The sequence below is a fragment of the Cydia splendana genome, chromosome 1 (assembly GCF_910591565.1).
Source record: "Cydia splendana chromosome 1, ilCydSple1.2, whole genome shotgun sequence".
Classification (NCBI taxonomy): domain Eukaryota; kingdom Metazoa; phylum Arthropoda; class Insecta; order Lepidoptera; family Tortricidae; genus Cydia; species Cydia splendana.
Genome location: NC_085960.1, coordinates 13,728,214 through 13,746,805, shown reverse-complemented (window position 1 = coordinate 13,746,805; position 18,592 = coordinate 13,728,214). Strand labels below are relative to the sequence as shown.

Sequence of the window (18,592 nt, the reverse complement as noted above, 5' to 3'; positions counted from 1 at the left end):
TTTTATTTTTTTCTTTTTTAAAGTAAGTTTGAATTTAAATTAAGTATGTTTCAAAGTATATAGTATAGTAAAGGGGGTATGAATAGTTATATTATTTTGTTGTCGTTTTGTGTATATGTATATATTTAGGTTTTTGTTTGTGCAATAGGTATATTTATTTATTTATTATTTCAAGCTATATAATTATTATTTTGTTAGTAGTTACTAAATACACGGGGCGATTTTTTCAGTTATGTGGGATTTAAGCTGTTTTTTAAAACTGGCCATAGACTTAGCGTCTTTAATGTCTCTCGGTAAATTGTTGTATAACTTGACACCTTCAAAGTTAATACTTTTTTTCCCGTAGTTGGTTCTAGGGGGTCGCGAAACTAGATGATCCGCATTTCGTAGTTGGATTTTTTGGATTTGGTCTTTTTTTTTTGAAGTTAATATTCGTGTGGATATCCTTATTCAGTATTTTACGCACCAGTATACATGTATTGTAGATATATGCTTGTGTTATGCTATAGTTATAGTTATGTGGTTTACCTATGTATCTGTTAATAATTTGTTCTAAAGAAATATACTTACGAATTAAATAATGAACCTACATTTCTCGTGTTTGACTTTCCTCATAGTCGAAATGAAAAGTAGAGTGTTTAACTCGGGTAAAAGTAACCATCTCACCCTCGAACTATTGGCGCTCTCTCTTCGTTCGAGCGCCATAAATATCTCGGGTGAAATGGTTCACTTTCCACCCTTGGTTAACAATCTACTATTTCATCTCTCCTGTTCGGAAAGTTCGCCTTTCATAGGCTGATAGCCGGGTAGAAAATTTCATTTCCCACCCTAGGGTGGAAAGTATTTTTTTTTTAATTTGTACTTCGAGCAACGACTCAGCCGTATATGCCATATTATTCAAATAAAAGCTCTCATATTAGCTTCGGCATTTCAGACCAAGTATTATTGAAATTGGATGTCAATTGCATTGCATTATTAAGAAAAACAATACTACTTGTATTTAATACTTAAATGTATGAAAAAAAAACATAAATATTTAATTAAATGATGATTAATGTTTAAAATACTATCCTTACATTACATTCATTGATATAGTTTCATTTTTTTAAGGTGCATATAAATTAAGACCATTTCGGACTCGTCCCAATTTAAGATCGGTTTGTCTATGGTTTTAGATTTTTTTCCGATCAAATTGGCGCCAATTCCAGTCCCTAATTCTCTTAGCTGTCAAAATATTTTCTTGTGTTTGACTTTCCTCATAGTCGAAATGAAAAGTAGAGTGTTTAACTCGGGTAAAAGTAACCATCTCACCCTCGAACTATTGGCGCTCTCACTTTGTTCGGGCGCCAAAATATCTCGGGTGATATGGTTCACTTTCCACCCTTGGTTAACAATTTACTATTGAATTTTCATAATAAATAGGCTTGCTTGGAAAACCCATATGCGTTGAATGACTCACTAGAAGATATAATTTGCTTTCGCGCACCGATTACGAAGCCTTTCCGAGCTGGTGAAATGGAAAAAAATCATGCTTGTTTTCCTATTGAAATTCAACAAACCATTTTTTTTTAATAATTATAATAATGTTAGGTACTCTATTTTTGTTTGTAACGTGCATCATAATTATTCAAGATCGAAGACAAATCGCAAGAGCAGCCGACGGCCAAGAACCCATCAAACGACAACGCGTTGGCGGCGCCCACCAACAACGGCAACGCCAACAGCATGGCGCACATCTCCGCCTCCTTCCTGCAGGGCGAGCGCGGCGCCGAGCTCGCCCAGAAGCAAGCGCCCGACGCCTTCGACGACGACTTCTCCACGCACAACGGCCACGGCGCCGCCAGGCCCCACCCGCTCACACTGCAGAACGCCATCTAGGGCCACGGCCCGACCGACCGCCTGATGACGTCCACGAACCACTTATCGCGGATTAATTTTAGCTGATCGACATGATATCTATCCGTACGCGATTATCGAGAGATGTCTCAATGTAAAAGGTGACGTATTGAACGAACAGAATCAATGTTGCCGGCTCCCCTAACTAATAAAGCGATCTGTTGTAAAGTTAAAATTGCACGCGCAAACGTGGGTTTTATTGTTAGTAATCGGTGAAAACTCGCATTTCTTTTCCGTTCAATATGTCACCCGGTATACATATTGGCTGTCTGATAGATTGATAAGGCGAAGCGTAAACTGCTTTCTAGGTTTGTATGTAAAATTGGTACGTCTATCGTCGTCATTGAAATTGACTAATGCGATGATTCATTGCTAGAAATGACTAAAATAATATGTAATATAAATAATATGAGTAATTTTGGTACGTAGTGCCGCACGTAAAAAATCATTCGCGAGTAGGTACTCATCTACTATTTATAGTTGCTCGCTTGAACTACGGTGCGCATGCTGCGCACTGCAATGCGCAATTACAATGTATAATGACAACATCTGAATTGTATTCGCCTTTTGAAAGAGATAAGAAACTGGTGTAACTGTAGACACTTGTGTTTTTATATTGAGGTTTTTTAATTTTCTAGTTAATCGTATATGTTGAGAGTGTGAGAACGTAATATGAAAGGTGCCTTGAAATGTCTGTTTCAAATTTAGTTACTATTTCGGTGCTACAATTTTTTTAGTATCAGTTTGCAATTACATACATTAACCAAGTTATGAAATTAAAAAAATATAGATATAATTGCAGTATAAACTAGACATAATTAAGAAATGAATTTGGGAATAAGTATTGCAATTTTAGCAGCCAATATGTATGCCTTGAGAACGGGTTGTGGGGTATCTGCTTCTCTATTAGATACAAACAAAAACATGTGACGTCTAGTAAGCTATGCGATTGACCAAACTGAGTCAGTGCACACAACATTCTGGCTGGATATAAGAATCGCGGTTGTGGAAAATGTGTAGTTTGGCTAGTTATTCGCATCATTAGGAAGAGGCATCAAATTTGCAAAAAAAAAGGTCTGGAATATTGTCCACATTGCTTTAAAGTTTCTCGCCTTTTCTAGTGATTCCAATGGCTGTCCGCAATATAATAATAATATGTTATATCCAATGGTATAAATAGCTATTCGTATATGTCGTATTACATCTGTGGGCTTGATGCGTCGTGAACCACGTTAAACGAATGGTTAAATTTAAATATCGAATATTTAAATTTGAGAAGCAGACTGTTAGTATGAATATATAAAATATTAATGCATTTATATTGCAAATCCTTGATTCTACTAAGATGTTTCCAAGCTTATCATATTGCTAACTTTAAGCAAAGATAATAATAAATAACAAATAAAATATAATAATTAATCACTGCTTAACATTTCGAGTTAATGGGAAGTAAAACATATTTTCGTACATTAATCATTGAGCATTCATTTAGCGTAGTCGAGACAGAAAACGAGTATGTATCATTAGGATCAGGGACTAACGGAATTAATGTCATTAATTTCTATAAATTATCATTAATTGTTCACGTTTGATAGTATCTTTGATAGGTTGTGTATAAAATGCTGTTTTTGCAGTGCGTATTACATTTTGTGTAAATTATAATTAGTTTTTATTTATTGTGATGTTTTATTAATGACCCGGTTGTAGGAAATATATACTTATAAGGAAATCAATTTATCACTTCGCTTCTCTTTAAAGCCGGCGGGTGCGTTTATTGCGAGTCGCTTGTATGGGAGCGGGGTGAATGTAATTCTTAGTTTCGTCCGCATTTTGTGGCAATAATGCCTTGTTCGGATTCGAATTGGCATGCACGAATTAATTTGACCCGAGACATTTTCAAAAACATTTTATTATTCTGTTTAGGCCTCGGTCTCATGCAGCCGACTTTCACGCTCGTTTTAAATACGACATCTTTATATATATGTGCATATCGTTGCTGCTTTGTGTACGCATTTAGAAATCATTGGCTCATCCCAAATACTTGCTTTAAATAATCCCAGTGTAAAAATCAAGCAAAATAAAAACTTTTGTGATAAAAGAAAGGCCTGTCTGAGAAATCATTTTAATAAAATTATCAACGAACAATTTGAGACCGAGTACTTGATTATCTATCCATTATATGTTGGTACTCCGTATAAATACATATACATACATCTAATCGTGGAATAAAAAATAGGTCAGATTATTATATTGTAAAGCCAATATTTTATTGAACGCTTCTCCACTAATCAAGTAATCAACACACAATCATTAATATTATAAATAAAAACACCGAGAGGGTGTTCAAAACAGGTTTTACTACACATGCTACATTATGTTATTTTAATAGCTAGCTACATAGTGTGTTTGTTACCAGACGATCACACGAGGCGCGATTGGCACATACTTGTGTCATTGTATGTTATCCCTTTGGTAGTTGAAGGTTCAAGTTAAACAACTATAACTTATGTAACGGATTTAAGTTAAAAGAGGTAAATTTATACATTAATAATTTGATTCTTGCTATCAAGTACCAAATGGGTCTCTAGACCACCCATAATAACAATTAACAAATAGCCGTATAATAATAATTAGGTTATTAAACGATGCATAAAGAAATTTTGTAAAATAAGTAGTTAGCGTTCAAATAAATACTATACTTACCTATTTTCTCGTGCTTATTCTATTTATATTTATTCTGTTAAGTTAAGATTTCTTAAAATCACACAATTTTCAATATTGTTTCTGTATAGCGTTTTTATTTTTACCGTTCTATGCTTGGATACAATAAATTTAACTTTAGGCAAATGTAACTGTATTTAACCTAATAATTATAATAGTAACAAATTAACTAATATCAGGAACAAATGTTCCAAAACTTGTATATTCCATTCATTTCATCAAATTTAATTAATTCATTATTCTGTTATAGTTTAAATTGTTTAATTATTTTCAACCATCATCGTTTCTATGTACAGTCTCGTCTGAAAATATCATATCAATAAGGTCGTGTATACATATGTATTTTTGGCACTTTGTCCGTATCGTTATTTTCAGACGTGACTGTATTTTGATACTATAAAGCTGTTTTTATACATAGCTATTGCACTAAACAGTTTTTGGTTTATAAATCCATATTCTTAACCTTTGGACCGCCTTTAGTCCAAGCTAAAGACTTACTCGATCACATAAAGGTTACTTTCACTGCGTACGTGCGCCACACGAGTAATAAACACATGGGTCTATAGGCGCTTTTTAAGGAGTTTAGGCATTCAAAGGTTAAGTATTGTTATTCTATCCTTTTGTGTAACTTGGGAAGGCATATTGAAAAACTATTCATTAATATACCGGGTGTGGCCTGTAACACGAGCAAAGAATTAAAACATAGATTGTACTCCTCAAACGGTGACACTTTTGTTCAACAACTTTTAAAAATTATGAACTATTTAGACTCCCTATTTTTCATACAAAATAAATATTATCTTCAATGAACGCCATCGCCACGCCATATCATTGTGATTGACGTTGCTTGTCACCTTTGTCACGCCTTAAACATAACAAAATTCGCAATACATTGCGTCTTAGAATAAACTTTAAAGTGTATTAAAAATCAAACCACAAGTTATTTTTAAAAGTCGCTGAACAAAATGTTGGTCAGTATGAGGAGTACAGCCTACAGTTTAATTTTTTGCTCATGTTACAGGCCACACCCGCTATAGTACATGAAGTAAAGAAGAAAAAAAGGTTAGAATTCATCATTTTTGTAACTCGGTTGTAAGTATTGTTTATGGCTATTATATGGTCATTTTAGCCTTTATTATATCCGAACAATTGTGCCTGTTATCAAATGTATAGTTTGTATCTATTTTTCTGGGATCATCCTACAATCATGTGTTTGATGTTTATAACACTCCTTTTACTTTAATATTATCTATGCTGATGCCCTGTGTTTCAGGAAATGTTTTCATAAAAACAAAATCATTTTGATAAGTGGGTAGAGTTATATCAAGACAAGTCTGCAACGATTATGATAGCACACGCAGTGCGAGTGTTATTTTAAACGTCAAACTTCTATGAAATTATGACGTATAAATAACACTTGCACTGTGTGTGCTATCAAAATCGTTGCAGACTTATCTTGGTCTAACTCTAGTCCTATAAAGGATCAAAATATACGACAATGTTAAACCGTAACGCAACGAGTCGTAATGCCGTCTAAGATTTTGGGATAGGGATTATATCACTTTTTTCTTTTAAAACGCGATTAAGTATATAAGATGACGGCCTGAAGAAAGGTATCTTTTTGTTCATTTTTATATGGTTATTTTCATTATCACTCATCATTATACCTACCTGTAATGTATTTATATGTATATCTCTCGAGACATGGCTTCTATGTACGATCTATTCTATATTATGTTAGCAATCGATGGATTTATAAGGAGAAAGTTTTAATAAAAAATATTATGAAATTTATCTATGTTTTATTTCTTGAATTAATTTATCTCCCAAAAATATACCCAATCAAAATCGATGAATCAAAGGATTAGAAAAAATTAAGAGAACCGAGATGTCGATTCTAATACATCGAAAAAAACGAACTTTATACTAGTAGTTCGCCCCGAACTGAGAACTCGCGGTTAACCAAAAATTATATAGCGATTGACTTTGTTGCACCTACTTAGGTACTCGTATAGTGCGACATAAAATAATAGAAAATAAATGAGGGCGCCACTTTCTACGTAACTGTCACATTTTTGACGTAAAATGCTTACACATGGCAACAATTTAGTATGGACATTTTTGAGTTCCATTTTATTTAATTTCTACTATTTTATGTCGCTCTATAGGCGGCAATGGATCAAAGATCGCGTGGATTTATTGCAAGGTCTGTGGAGCCCTTAACCCATTCATGGCCACGAACCGCTGAGCGTACACAATACGCCGGGCCACCATACAAACCGTTTTTAGCTAAAACGTATGACTCAGCTTATGGGTCTCGAGCCTGGCGCGCACGGTAAATAAATCGCCGCTTATGAAGCCGGCCAGTTGAACAGCATTATGCAACATTTTTATTAACCACCGTTTTTCTGTGCCTATCAAAAAAAACTAATTACTTATTGCAGCTTGGTTAGGCGGGTTCAAATTCCGGTAATCCATAGCCATGGTCACAAAATACGAAATCACAACAGCACAGGAGGAGTATAAAGTCGCCCACGAATAAATCGTGACTAAATAATATTTATTTCCCATGTTACTCCAAAATACATCTCTAATAGGGGGGATGGGATGAATCACTTCTTGAACTCTTGTGACAAATACGTCAAATACCACATGAAAAATAATACCGCCGCCGCCGCTTGGATGCATTCCTTGTTTATTGTCCAAGTGTGTCCGATAAGCTTACACCTGGTCGGTCATTTATCTTTGTTTTGGTAAACGCCATTATATTAGTAACAATAGAGAACTTAAAATGTATTATAGTACTTACTTTCTAATCTGCCGTAGAAACCACGACGTTTTAAAGAACTTGTAAATATTTGTCACAAACTATTTGTAATACAATACATATTAATAGTTAGTGATGACTGTTTCAACCGCCTTGTTTTATATTGAAACGAAAAAAAAATTAACCTTAACATCATTGTTAGTAGGTAATTGCCTAAGATACAATACAACGATCACCAAATATTATGACATAAAAGTACAGTGGGAGAAAATCCTAGTTGCCTTACCCCTTATACAAAACAAAATATTATTATACTACGGTTTGGTTCCTACAAAATGTGGCTTACCATCATCCAAGCAGTAATCGGTTGTAAAATGGTACAATATCAAATAGCTTCAACATGAAATAAGCTTTAAAACAAGCCAATAAAGTTTATTTTAGCCTGCTACGGAAACATTAGTAGTTTTTACAAGTAGCGCCAGGCCACGGTGACCCATACCTTGAGCCATGTCAATAACTTCTGAAATAGGTATATATATTTTTTGTATTTTTTAAATATGGATTTTTCTGTTTGCTTGCATCGCATATGTATCTAGAATTTCAGTATATTTACTATATTGCACTGATGGTAAACCAAACTTGAATATTCTAGACCCTGTTTTCATTAAAAAATACGTGTTTATAATTTTTTAACCTAATATACCTTGTAGAAATGGTTGTTAGCTTATATGATACTTACGTTATTACATCAAATTACGTTTCGTTTAAGTTTAAATCAGAATTTATTCAAGACTCACATGTGAGTCACTGGCCCTGCGGAACTGTTTGAGCATGACCCATACGCTGAGTCGCTGGCCCTGAATGGGTTAACTGATAGATTTAAGCAAAGAGTAGTACTTATGTATAATATAGTTGGCCAAGCAGATCTTTTCAGTAGAAAAAAATGTAGGCGCGAAGGGGTATGGTCTCATAGAAAATTTGAGTTTCGCGCCTTTTTCTACTGACAAGATTTGCTTTTTTGCATCAATTTTGAAGCGCCTTTTACAAGTTTAGCGTTAAGTAATATAGATGGCGCTATTTTTTCGAATAAAGGGCTTCGTATACGGCTGTCCCTCCCCTGGATTTAAGTCACCACCATAGAGATTAAAATAAACTGTATCTGTGCTAAGCCGAAATATTTCCTGTCAAATGTCAAATACATATATTATGTTTATTCTATTTTATTCTTATCTTGCTAATTATTTCAAAACGGTAAATTAAAAATTATAAAAGTGTAAGTCGAGCACTTTCATTTGATACCTACTAAACTCGACCATGTTTCTTGCAAAAAAATGACCAGAATAGCAAGACCTCTCACAAACAGCTTTTTGGCCTTTTAAGCTCTTCTAGCTCAATAACCCCTTGATCGGGCCTGCTCATAATTTAATGACTAAAATATAATGCCCTCGACTACAGGTTTACCCAGTTTCATTTAAATTAGAACAACTTTACTTAAGTTATTGAGTATCAAACTATCTTCTGACAGTTCAGCTTAAAAACATCAAAATGCCGGGACGTGCCGCTAGCTAGCCGCGTGTTCAAAGTCGAATGTAAGAACTTCGCTTCGCTTCGCTCGCTCGTTCGATAAACTGAAAAAGATGTCATACAGTACAGAAATAGTGTCCAAGGCCTACGGTACGTTACAGATGAGGGTAGAAGTAGGTAGCTTATCGTTATTTAACCCTTTACCAGGCTAAGGGATATATATTTCCCACATACGGCACTTCAAACATGCGTTCTATTTTCGATGAGTAAGACTGACATTCGATTGTCATTTTAGAACTGTCAGCCTGGTAAAGGGTTAAAACTATTTTAAAGTGAGCTTCGGGATGTGGACCTCAACGAATTTCTACGAAATATTTATAAACATATACTTACTTATTACCTTCTGTGTACTTACCTCTTTAAAATAATCTAGTGTACCTCTCCCTATAACGAGATATTTAACCCTTAAATGCATAGTTACTCCGATATAATGGCCACTTATTTTGACGCTGACTGTAGGTACAATAAATATGTATAAAAATTTAGATTGTAACACATTTTATTAGTAGGTGGGTCGTTCTCTCATTTCGTGCAAATCGGTGATGTTCTCTCGATTTATAAATTTTCTTTTAAATGGTAAATTTTTGGGTTTTCATGCATTGTGGATTCATTTATTGACACTTATATGCTAAAGGCACCTTCGTAACCTTATTCCTTTTCATTTAATAAGACTGGTGGTAATGAACTACGCGCTGGTAATGAAATGGGCATGGATGGTAATTTTATCAGTGGAGGGTAATGAAACAAACTTATGAAATCGCAATAAAAAAACTTTAGTTAACGAAAATTAACACGATTAATATAATGAACAACATTAAAATCACGTGTCTTAAGCGCTGTGCAGACGATCAAGCCGACTTAATAAATACTCCGGCTTGACAATCGCGACTTATGATTTACCACCTAGCTTGTAGCGATTGTCAAGCACAATTTACGTGATTGAGGACGTATTTCGTATTGTTTATTTATTTAATGATTACACAGCACTACATCAGTCTTGTCACCAACACACTGAGAAACTACATAATAAAATTTAAAATTAACATCCAAATACACTCGACTGCCAATCCATCCACCGTAGCTCCATAAACTCGCAAAATCTCAAGCACTCATGAGTCAACAGGAGATGCACCAGGAGAAGCCTAAGGGTTATATTTCTAATGTCCGGTACAAAAAGTTTTACAAGCCTCTCTACTAGTTCAAGACAGCCAGAGTCTCCACGAAAAGCCCAACAAGCTAAAAGTAGTAGGCTTAATTTGTGCCTCACCTCCAAAGAAATAAGAAGGTTCCTAAAATAAATATTTTTTGGTAATAAATCCTAAGGAAATTCTTTTGGACCTTTTCCAATAGTAGAATGTACGTTGATTCGTAAGGGATCCAGGCTAATGCTGACGCCTCCGACTTGCTTCTGACCAGAACATTGTAAAAAACTTTTTTGGGGCAAGGGTCATGGAATTCTCTGACGTTGCGAGTGACAAAGCCTAATCTACTGAAGCTACAGTACCAAGTGCTTTGATGTGGTCGTGAAATGTTAGCCGCGTATCGAATATGACCGCAAGATCCTTTACTGAGACGACTCTTGTTATTACAAGAGTCTATTGATCTAAGAGTCTATTGGCTCAGGTCCAAGTAAAAATTGAGCATGTGTAGGAAATAGGGCTTGATTAAAACTACACACTTGACACTTAGCCGCATTGAAAGTCAGTTTGTTATCCCGACTCCATTGGAACAGAGATGAAACATCCTCCTGCAGCAACTTACAATCCTCCTCCTTCTCAACTCAATATACCAATTTAAGATCGTCGGCGTAGAGTAGACAACGAGCGTTATGTATAACCGAGGGCAGGTCATTGACCATTATTCCAAATAGGAAAGGCCCCAAGATTTAATCTTGGCTGTCACCAGAACGAGTATGGTACGGATCTGGTACGAAGTGGCCATGCTGGTCGTTGCGTACTGCGGTTGATCACGCAGATAACTGGCAAAAATGTTAAGCAAATGTGGATCGAACCCAATAGTGTCAGTTTGTGTAGGAATACATCGTTACCCACACGATTGAAGGCTTTTCGGAAATCATAATACAGGACGTCTATCAGGATACCCATATCCAGATGCTCTGAGATGGTGTCAACCAAGGTCATATTAGTTTTCACAGACCGTTTCGCTCTGAAACCATGCTGAGTGTTGCACAGGAATAATGGTTTCACTTGTTTCGACAACGTGCCATGGAGTATGGACTCAAATAGCTTTGCTAAAGCTGAAAGAAAAGAATACCTTGACTTTGCGATCGGTCTTACCCGTAAAATCTTCCAATGGTGAGGATATGTACTTGTGGAGAGTAGGTACCAGATTAAGCATGGAGTGTATTGGACCATTCAAATGCTCTAAACACCCCTTTCTTAATATATGCAGGTACCTAAGTAGTCTGGACCAACAGCATAGAAGCCCGAAAAACTTACTTTGGTGTTAAGACCCCTTATGCAGGTACCTAAGTAGTCTAGACCAACAGCATAGAAGCCCGAAAAACTTACTTTGGTGTTAAGACCCCTTACATTTTGGTAAATTAGATCCAGTGAAGGTTTCAAATCAGGATTCCGAACTAAGTATTACTGGTTGGTTTTTGTCTGACTCCCATTGACGATTATCGGGCTACATAGTTGGAAATAAACAGGATTCATACATTGTCTCTCTCCTCCTCTCCTATTTCGAAAGTCCTGGAGTCCCCTTTGAGCTTAAGTTCATCGACAGTGCACCATGAATAACAACAGATATGCCCGTATGTCCTCCGATCCTCAAGCTATATTCCACAGATGGATGAACTTGCGATGGTCCACCGCCCTGAGAGGGATTTTACACCGCTTTTTACTGCTGGTATCAGTTTTCGGAGATTTATCACGCACGGATTGGGAATTGTCGCTTTTGACGGCGGAGGCACTATTATTGCTTATCGGCCTGTGTTTATGTTTCTGTAGTTTCTGCCGTTTATTCCAAACATTTGCCCCGTTCTCTACCTTATCGTCGACAGGTATCAGATGATTCCAAGTCACTTAGTCTCTTAGTAACGTGTCAAATTCCTCAGCACAGTCCTTGAGTGCGGTCTGGTATTATATGTAGAGCGGCAGATTATGTTAATCTACTGCGCTCTAGTTAAATCCAAAAAATCACCAGTTTGGCTCCCCTATATATTATTACATACAGTTTTAAATGCTTATACCAACATTCTATTTATAATAACTTAACCCTCTTTCCATTAAATGCACTGCCTCAAATACATTATCATTACCTTCTAAATTCGTTCATTACCTTCCCTGGCAAAATTGGAAGGAAAAGAAATGAATGAAACAGATATGAATGAAGTTTTGGAAGTTTTCGTCGCCTAGGTCGGTTGATATCAGACCTTGATTTCGTAGAATAAGCCACACGAAAGGCAACCCTAAAACACATCAATTAGGTATAATTTTAATAATGTACAATTGGTACTTACTGTATAAATCACTAGATGGCGATGAAGATTTATCTGAACCACACTCCTTCCCGACACGAGAGAACGTAGGTATTTTCGTCAAAAGCAACATACGGACGACCGCTGTGGTAGCACGCGGCCAACTGACTGACGAACAATATGTTGTATCCGCGGGAAGTACTATATACCCTTGCTATATAGCAAAATATAGCTAATCCATTTCTCGCGTCGGTAATGAAGAAATTGCTTGGACCATCACTTATAAGGCTGTATAGTTTTATTGTTCATTTATTAGCGTATAATATTATAGGATATAAAACATAACTAAATTACTTGTTTACTGAACCAACAACAAGTTTTCTATTTTTAGTATCTTAAGGTTCAAATGGAGGTCAAAGTTTAACTTCACGCGTTACATGCAGAGAGGAATGAAAATAGTGGGGTTTATGAGGCATTGGAACTATTTGCATACAGGCGACAGACCTCTCATTTTTAATGTAAAATAATTAGGAATTAAATTGTTTAATTTTGATTTTAATTTTAATTTTGATATATTATTATTACATGTTAATTAGTTTTGTGTCGTGGATATTATAATAATTATTAATTATTTTAATGTATGTTTAGTATGTAGGCACTAACTCTTAAATGTAAGTACTTGTAATACTAACAATTTTATGGACCTATGCAGTCTGAAATAAATATATATTAAATTTATTGAATTGAATTGTAAATATAAAGAAAATAACCACCTTTTTAGAATTGTTCATGGCGGGCCAATATACTTTAGGTCCTATGTTACAACCTTGCATTAACAGATATTCGAAAACACCATCACATTTTTGGTAAATTGCAAATAATACCGATTTGCACGAAATGCGAGAATGACCCAGGTAAGTGGTGCTTGATTTAATATTCTTCATGTTCGTTATATTTTTTTTTGCCTCTCAAGGCGTCAAATCCGGTGCTAGTAGCAATTCTTTCCTTTGAGTCTTTCTTGCTTCTGAAGCTGTTGTTTTCTTTCGCTATTTCAGACATGGATACCGCTACTTCAATGGTTGGCAGCGAGCCTAATAATTGAAACAATCGATCACGATCATATAATTTGTAAACTATAATCGGTTCCAGGGGTTCCTTAAAGGTTTTGTCTTGCAAACTCTCCCCGTTATCATATATGTTGGCAGGCATCAAACTGTCAAGATTATTGTAATTATTTTTTACGGAAAAGTCTGTATTTTCATAGGCTTTTTGGTTTAACATGTCCCGGTCGTCGAGGTTGTAAAACTGTTTTCCCAGATGCCGCTGGAAGCCAGGAGTTGCTGCAGCAATGTTTAGTTGGCTTAAGTGCACGCACACGATGAAAAGCAGACATAAACGGCTTATGAACATGGTGTTCTGCAACAAATGAACATTATTGAGGCGCATGTAGAAGTAAGCAGGTAGATAAGATTTTTTTAATAGTATTTACCTACAGTAAGAATTATTTTGTCCTAATACAAGTATAACAAAATGAAAACGTTCTGTACTGTGCGTGGAAAGTATTAAGCATCGGAAGTCAGCCGTTTAAATCCTTTTTTCGGCGCCGTGGCTCCTCATTACGGGTAGGTAACTATTTGTGGAAAGCGCCGCTGGTAGCTACAGCTACCAGCAGCAACTAAACTAGAATACTTTTAGCACAAAGCTGGCTTGCCAGAGTATAGTAGTAGGTACTCATACTTCGATGCTGGATCTATGCCAAAGAGTAGTACAACATATGGGACAATTTATGCGTTAGATAGGTAAGTATTTGATACAATGCGAAAATAAAATCAAGCTTTAGGTACAGTCAGCAGCAGAAGTTGCTAAGCGGGCGATGTGTTCATAATTACCTTGACGCGCTCTTATTCTCTTAACAATAAAGTCGCGTCAAGATTATTTTGAACACCTCGCCCGCTTAGCAACTATTGCTGCTGATTATGGGTACCTAATGATTCTCCGAGAAACTTATAGCAGATTATCGATTCGCCGACAACGATTCGCCGAACATCGTTTCGCAGTAATTTATTTGTAAATGTAACTTTTGGTCGACTAACGTTACGTTACGTTACTAAAATTGTTATACCTACATATTTATATGTTTTATAGTAAAACTTTGTTCACGGAACACTTACCTACGGTCGGTACTTCGGTCTTGCAAATCAGTTAAATGCGTTTTTTTTTATGTATCCTCTTGTTAGTTGACTACCTAAGAATCACATACTTACATCCTGCTGCCGTTGTTAGAGTTTGTGTCACAAAAAAACTAGTAAGTACCGGTATAGAATACCGTGATTGCTTCTGGTTTGGGTTTTAATCAATTTTTAACGTAAATAAATATGAACAAAAGCATAGGTAGGTATATTGTATCTATGCAACATAGATTTTAATTTTATGGTCATATTTGTGTACCTACGTGAAAATAAGTAGATAATTAAATGTACCTATCTAAAACCAAAAGTTGTTGTGTAGGTTAGAGTCGGACCAAAAAAAGTCTGCAGTGGATTTGATAGCCCACGCAGTGCAAGTGTCATTTATGGGTACCTAATGATTCTCCGTTAAACTTTTAGCAGATCATCGATTCGCCGACAACGATTCGCCGAACATCGTTTCGCAGAGTCATTTATTTGTCAATGTAACTTCTGGTCAACTAACGTTACGTAGATTCTTAGTTCACATACCGTTCAGTTTGCTTCTGTGTAAATTCGCAGAACTATTATTGGACGATTTCCATTTGGCAGAGTAATCATTTCGTTTAAGCAATGTTTAGTCGAATAACGTTTCACATTTTACATATAAGTCGTTATTTTCCAAACAAAAGAATGAAATAAAATATTATCATTTTTTAAGTAAATGCGTTAAGTATATGTATATAAAGTTACGAAGAAGTTAGCGAATATGTAGTGCCAACTCGTGGTAAGGCTACAGTTGCACTTCATGAAATTGGTGGCTTTCAGGAGGAAATGCTTGAGTTACTTTAGAAAATACCGAAATCATAATACACATGCCTTTAAAAATTGAGGGGTTCCGTCAATTCCTCATGGATTACAACATCAGATCAGAACCAAAATTATTATGGGAATACCTCGCAGGTAACTTTTTTCAAACAAAAAAAGAATAACTCAAATCGGACCATGGGTGCTGGAGGAATCGCTAAACATACTACTTTAAAAAATCATCATAATTATCATCAACAATCATCATCATCAGGTGCACTTCATCAATAATTGAAATCTCACCTTATTTTATATATTTTTTTAGCATTAGAAAGAAGGTAATTAAGTGACGTTGACATGTCTATTAATTGAAAAACGCTTTTTAAAAATCAGTAACTAAGTATTACTTATGAAAGCAGAAGAATATAAATGATCGTATTAGATTCGTGAATGTTACATATTTGCCATGACTTATTTTTAAAAAGAGTTTTTCAATTAAAAGACACGTCAAGATTGTTTACCTTTTTTCTAATGCTAAATAAACGAACATTCAATATTAATGCCAAATGAACATTCGACCTATTGTGTTTCGACCAATGGTTTCTCGGGTAATTATGACAGTTACTAAATGATTATTCTACGAATAGTAAATATGCGTATCAATGTTCTGCTTATTGACTACTCTCGCAAACGACTATTATGCGTAACGAGATTCGGCGAATCGTTACTCTGCCAAACAACCCGTCTGCGAATCGTTGTCGGCGAAACAAAAATCGGCGTATTTTTTTTCGGAATATCAATAGGGCACCGTCATTTATACGTCATAATTTCATAGAAGTTTGACGTTTAAAATAACACTTTCACTGCGTGGGCTATCAAATCCGACTGGTCTGACTCTAGTCATGTCCTAGTCTAGTCGTAAATAGGAGAGAAGTTACGGTAGTCAATATTTATGCCAAATGAACATTCGACCTATTGTGTTTCGACCAATGATGGTTTCTCGGGTACTTAATTATGACAGTTGCTAAATGATTATTCTACGAATAGTAAATATGCGTATCAATGTTCTGCTTATTGACTACTCTCGCAAACGACTATTATGCGTATTGAGATTCGGCCAATCATCCCGTCTGCGAATCGTTGTCGGCGAAACAAAAATCGGCGTAATTTTTCTCGGAATATCAATAGGGCACCAAAAATGTATATATGGATATAATTTCAAAATCAAATCCTAATGGAATATCTAAACCATTCGGTAACTATTAATTAGTAAGACAAAGTAGAAAGGAAAAAAAAATGATATTCTCTATTTTGCCATTTTTAGAAAATAGCTTTCGTTAAATTAAATCGCGTTTAAATAATTTGAAAAAAAAAAGTTATTTTAAATATTAGTTTCTACACCTGATCTAAGTAGTGTCAATGATGAAGCTAGAAAATAACTAGCACACTTAAAATATGGCAATAAATAGTTACGTTAAGCCGATAATAGTTTTAAATAAGTACAGTCAACAGCAGAACTAGCTTATAAGGAGATGTGTTCAAAATGATCTACAAACGCTCTTATTATTTTAAGAATAAAATGGAGTTTAGTTTTCCACCTTGTCCGTTTCTCTACTGCTGTGTGAATATTACGATAGGTATTACTATTTTGAGTACCTACACTTGTTTAAACTACAACACTTAGACTAGACAAAAAAAATCCAATATCGCTCTCCTTCTTGATGCGACTGGCAAATCATATAACTTTTTGACAACCGGGTTTTTTAACCTAATTAAACCCCGCTGAATCCGAATTTGCCGGTTGTCCGATCGAAAGCTTGACCGAAAGTGAGATATTTGATATTATATGTCCCTTTTTTAAATTTTTCGTAAATAACTTAAACGGTAGCGCATAGCAAAAAATGTTCTATTACATAAGTAATCTGCATAAAATTGCCTACAAGAAAGATTCAGTACAATTTTTCGCTAGGATCTATATTCAAAGAGATATTAACGCGGGAAATTTAATTATAATCACTTCTAAGGTCCCTTTTTTAGTTTTTCGTAAATAACTCGTAAACGGTGGCCAATATCAAAAAATGTTGTTAATCGTTAATAATCTACACAAAATTTTGTACAAAAAATATTTTGTACACTTTTCGCAGGGATCAATATTTAAAAAGATAATAAAGAGGGAAAGTAAATTATAATAAATTCTAAGGTTCCTTGTTTTTATTTTTTCGTTAATAATTTGAAAAGTATGAATCATAGCAAAAAAACTTATACATTAATAATAAACATAAAATTTCCTACAAGAGACATGTAGAACACTTTTCGCTAGGATCAATATTTAAAAAGACAAAGCAGCGGGTAAGGTAATTATAATCAATTTTAAAGTCCCTATTTAGTTTTTTGTAAATAACTCTTAAACGGTGTCCCATAGCAAAATAGGTTTTAATGAATAAATAATCTACATAAAAATTTCTCCAAAAACATTTAGAACCTTTTTTCTCTAAGATCAATATTTAAAACGATATTAAAGGAAGAAAGTTAATTACAATCAGTTCACAGGTCACTTTTTTTTAGTTTTTCGTAAATAACTCGTAAACGGTGGCCCGTTGCAAAAAATATTATACATAAATGCTGTCTAGCTATCACAGATCACGAGATACAGCCTGGTGACAGATGGACGGACGGACGGACGGACGGACGGACAGCGGAGTCTTAGCAATAGGGTCCCGTTTCTTTTTTTTTTTTTTTAATCATTCAATCATTTATTCACTTCAATCAATTAGCACTTACAGATAAACCTTACGTGCTAATTGGCATAACATTACTTAATATCTAACATGCATTAACTGCAATAAATACAATAAAATAAAATTGGACTAAATCAAAGTTTTAGCCTTTGGGTACGGAACCCTAAAAAAAGGCCGTCATAAGAGTATTTTTTTAGATTTGAGTAAATTATCGTACTTATACGTTGATAATACACATTCGAACTTCGGTCGGCGGGGGGTGTGGTTGGGGGGAACGGGCGGGGGGTAAAAGTGAACTTTTTGATATTTCTTGAAATCTGTCATTAATATCGAAAAGTGTTGTATGTGCAAATTAAAGTAGACAGAATTGCCTACAAAAAAGGTTATATACATTTTTGTCCAAAAACTAACTGTATTTGACTTATGAGCTTCCCAAGTTGTGATATTGCACAATTTTTTATTATTATTATTA

General features: G+C 35.0%; 1 protein-coding gene and 1 long non-coding RNA gene across 2 annotated transcripts in view; one reads left to right on the top strand and one right to left on the bottom strand.

Annotated features, from left to right (window-relative positions):
- Window positions 1-6,411, top strand: part of LOC134798081 (inner centromere protein-like) — a 62,695-nt gene extending 56,284 nt beyond the window's left edge. The window contains exon 22 of the mRNA XM_063770420.1: window positions 1,633-6,411. Within this exon, the coding sequence (XP_063626490.1) occupies window positions 1,633-1,878 (246 nt within the window). The 3' untranslated portion in view covers window positions 1,879-6,411. The remainder of the gene's footprint in view (window positions 1-1,632) is intronic.
- On the bottom strand, window positions 584-1,399 carry LOC134796640 (uncharacterized). Its single transcript, XR_010144982.1, has 2 exons — window positions 1,335-1,399; window positions 584-673 (listed from the first exon to the last, which is right to left on the bottom strand). It is a non-coding gene; the product is annotated as an uncharacterized LOC134796640 (long non-coding RNA).
- Window positions 6,412-18,592: the final 12,181 nt, after the last annotated feature.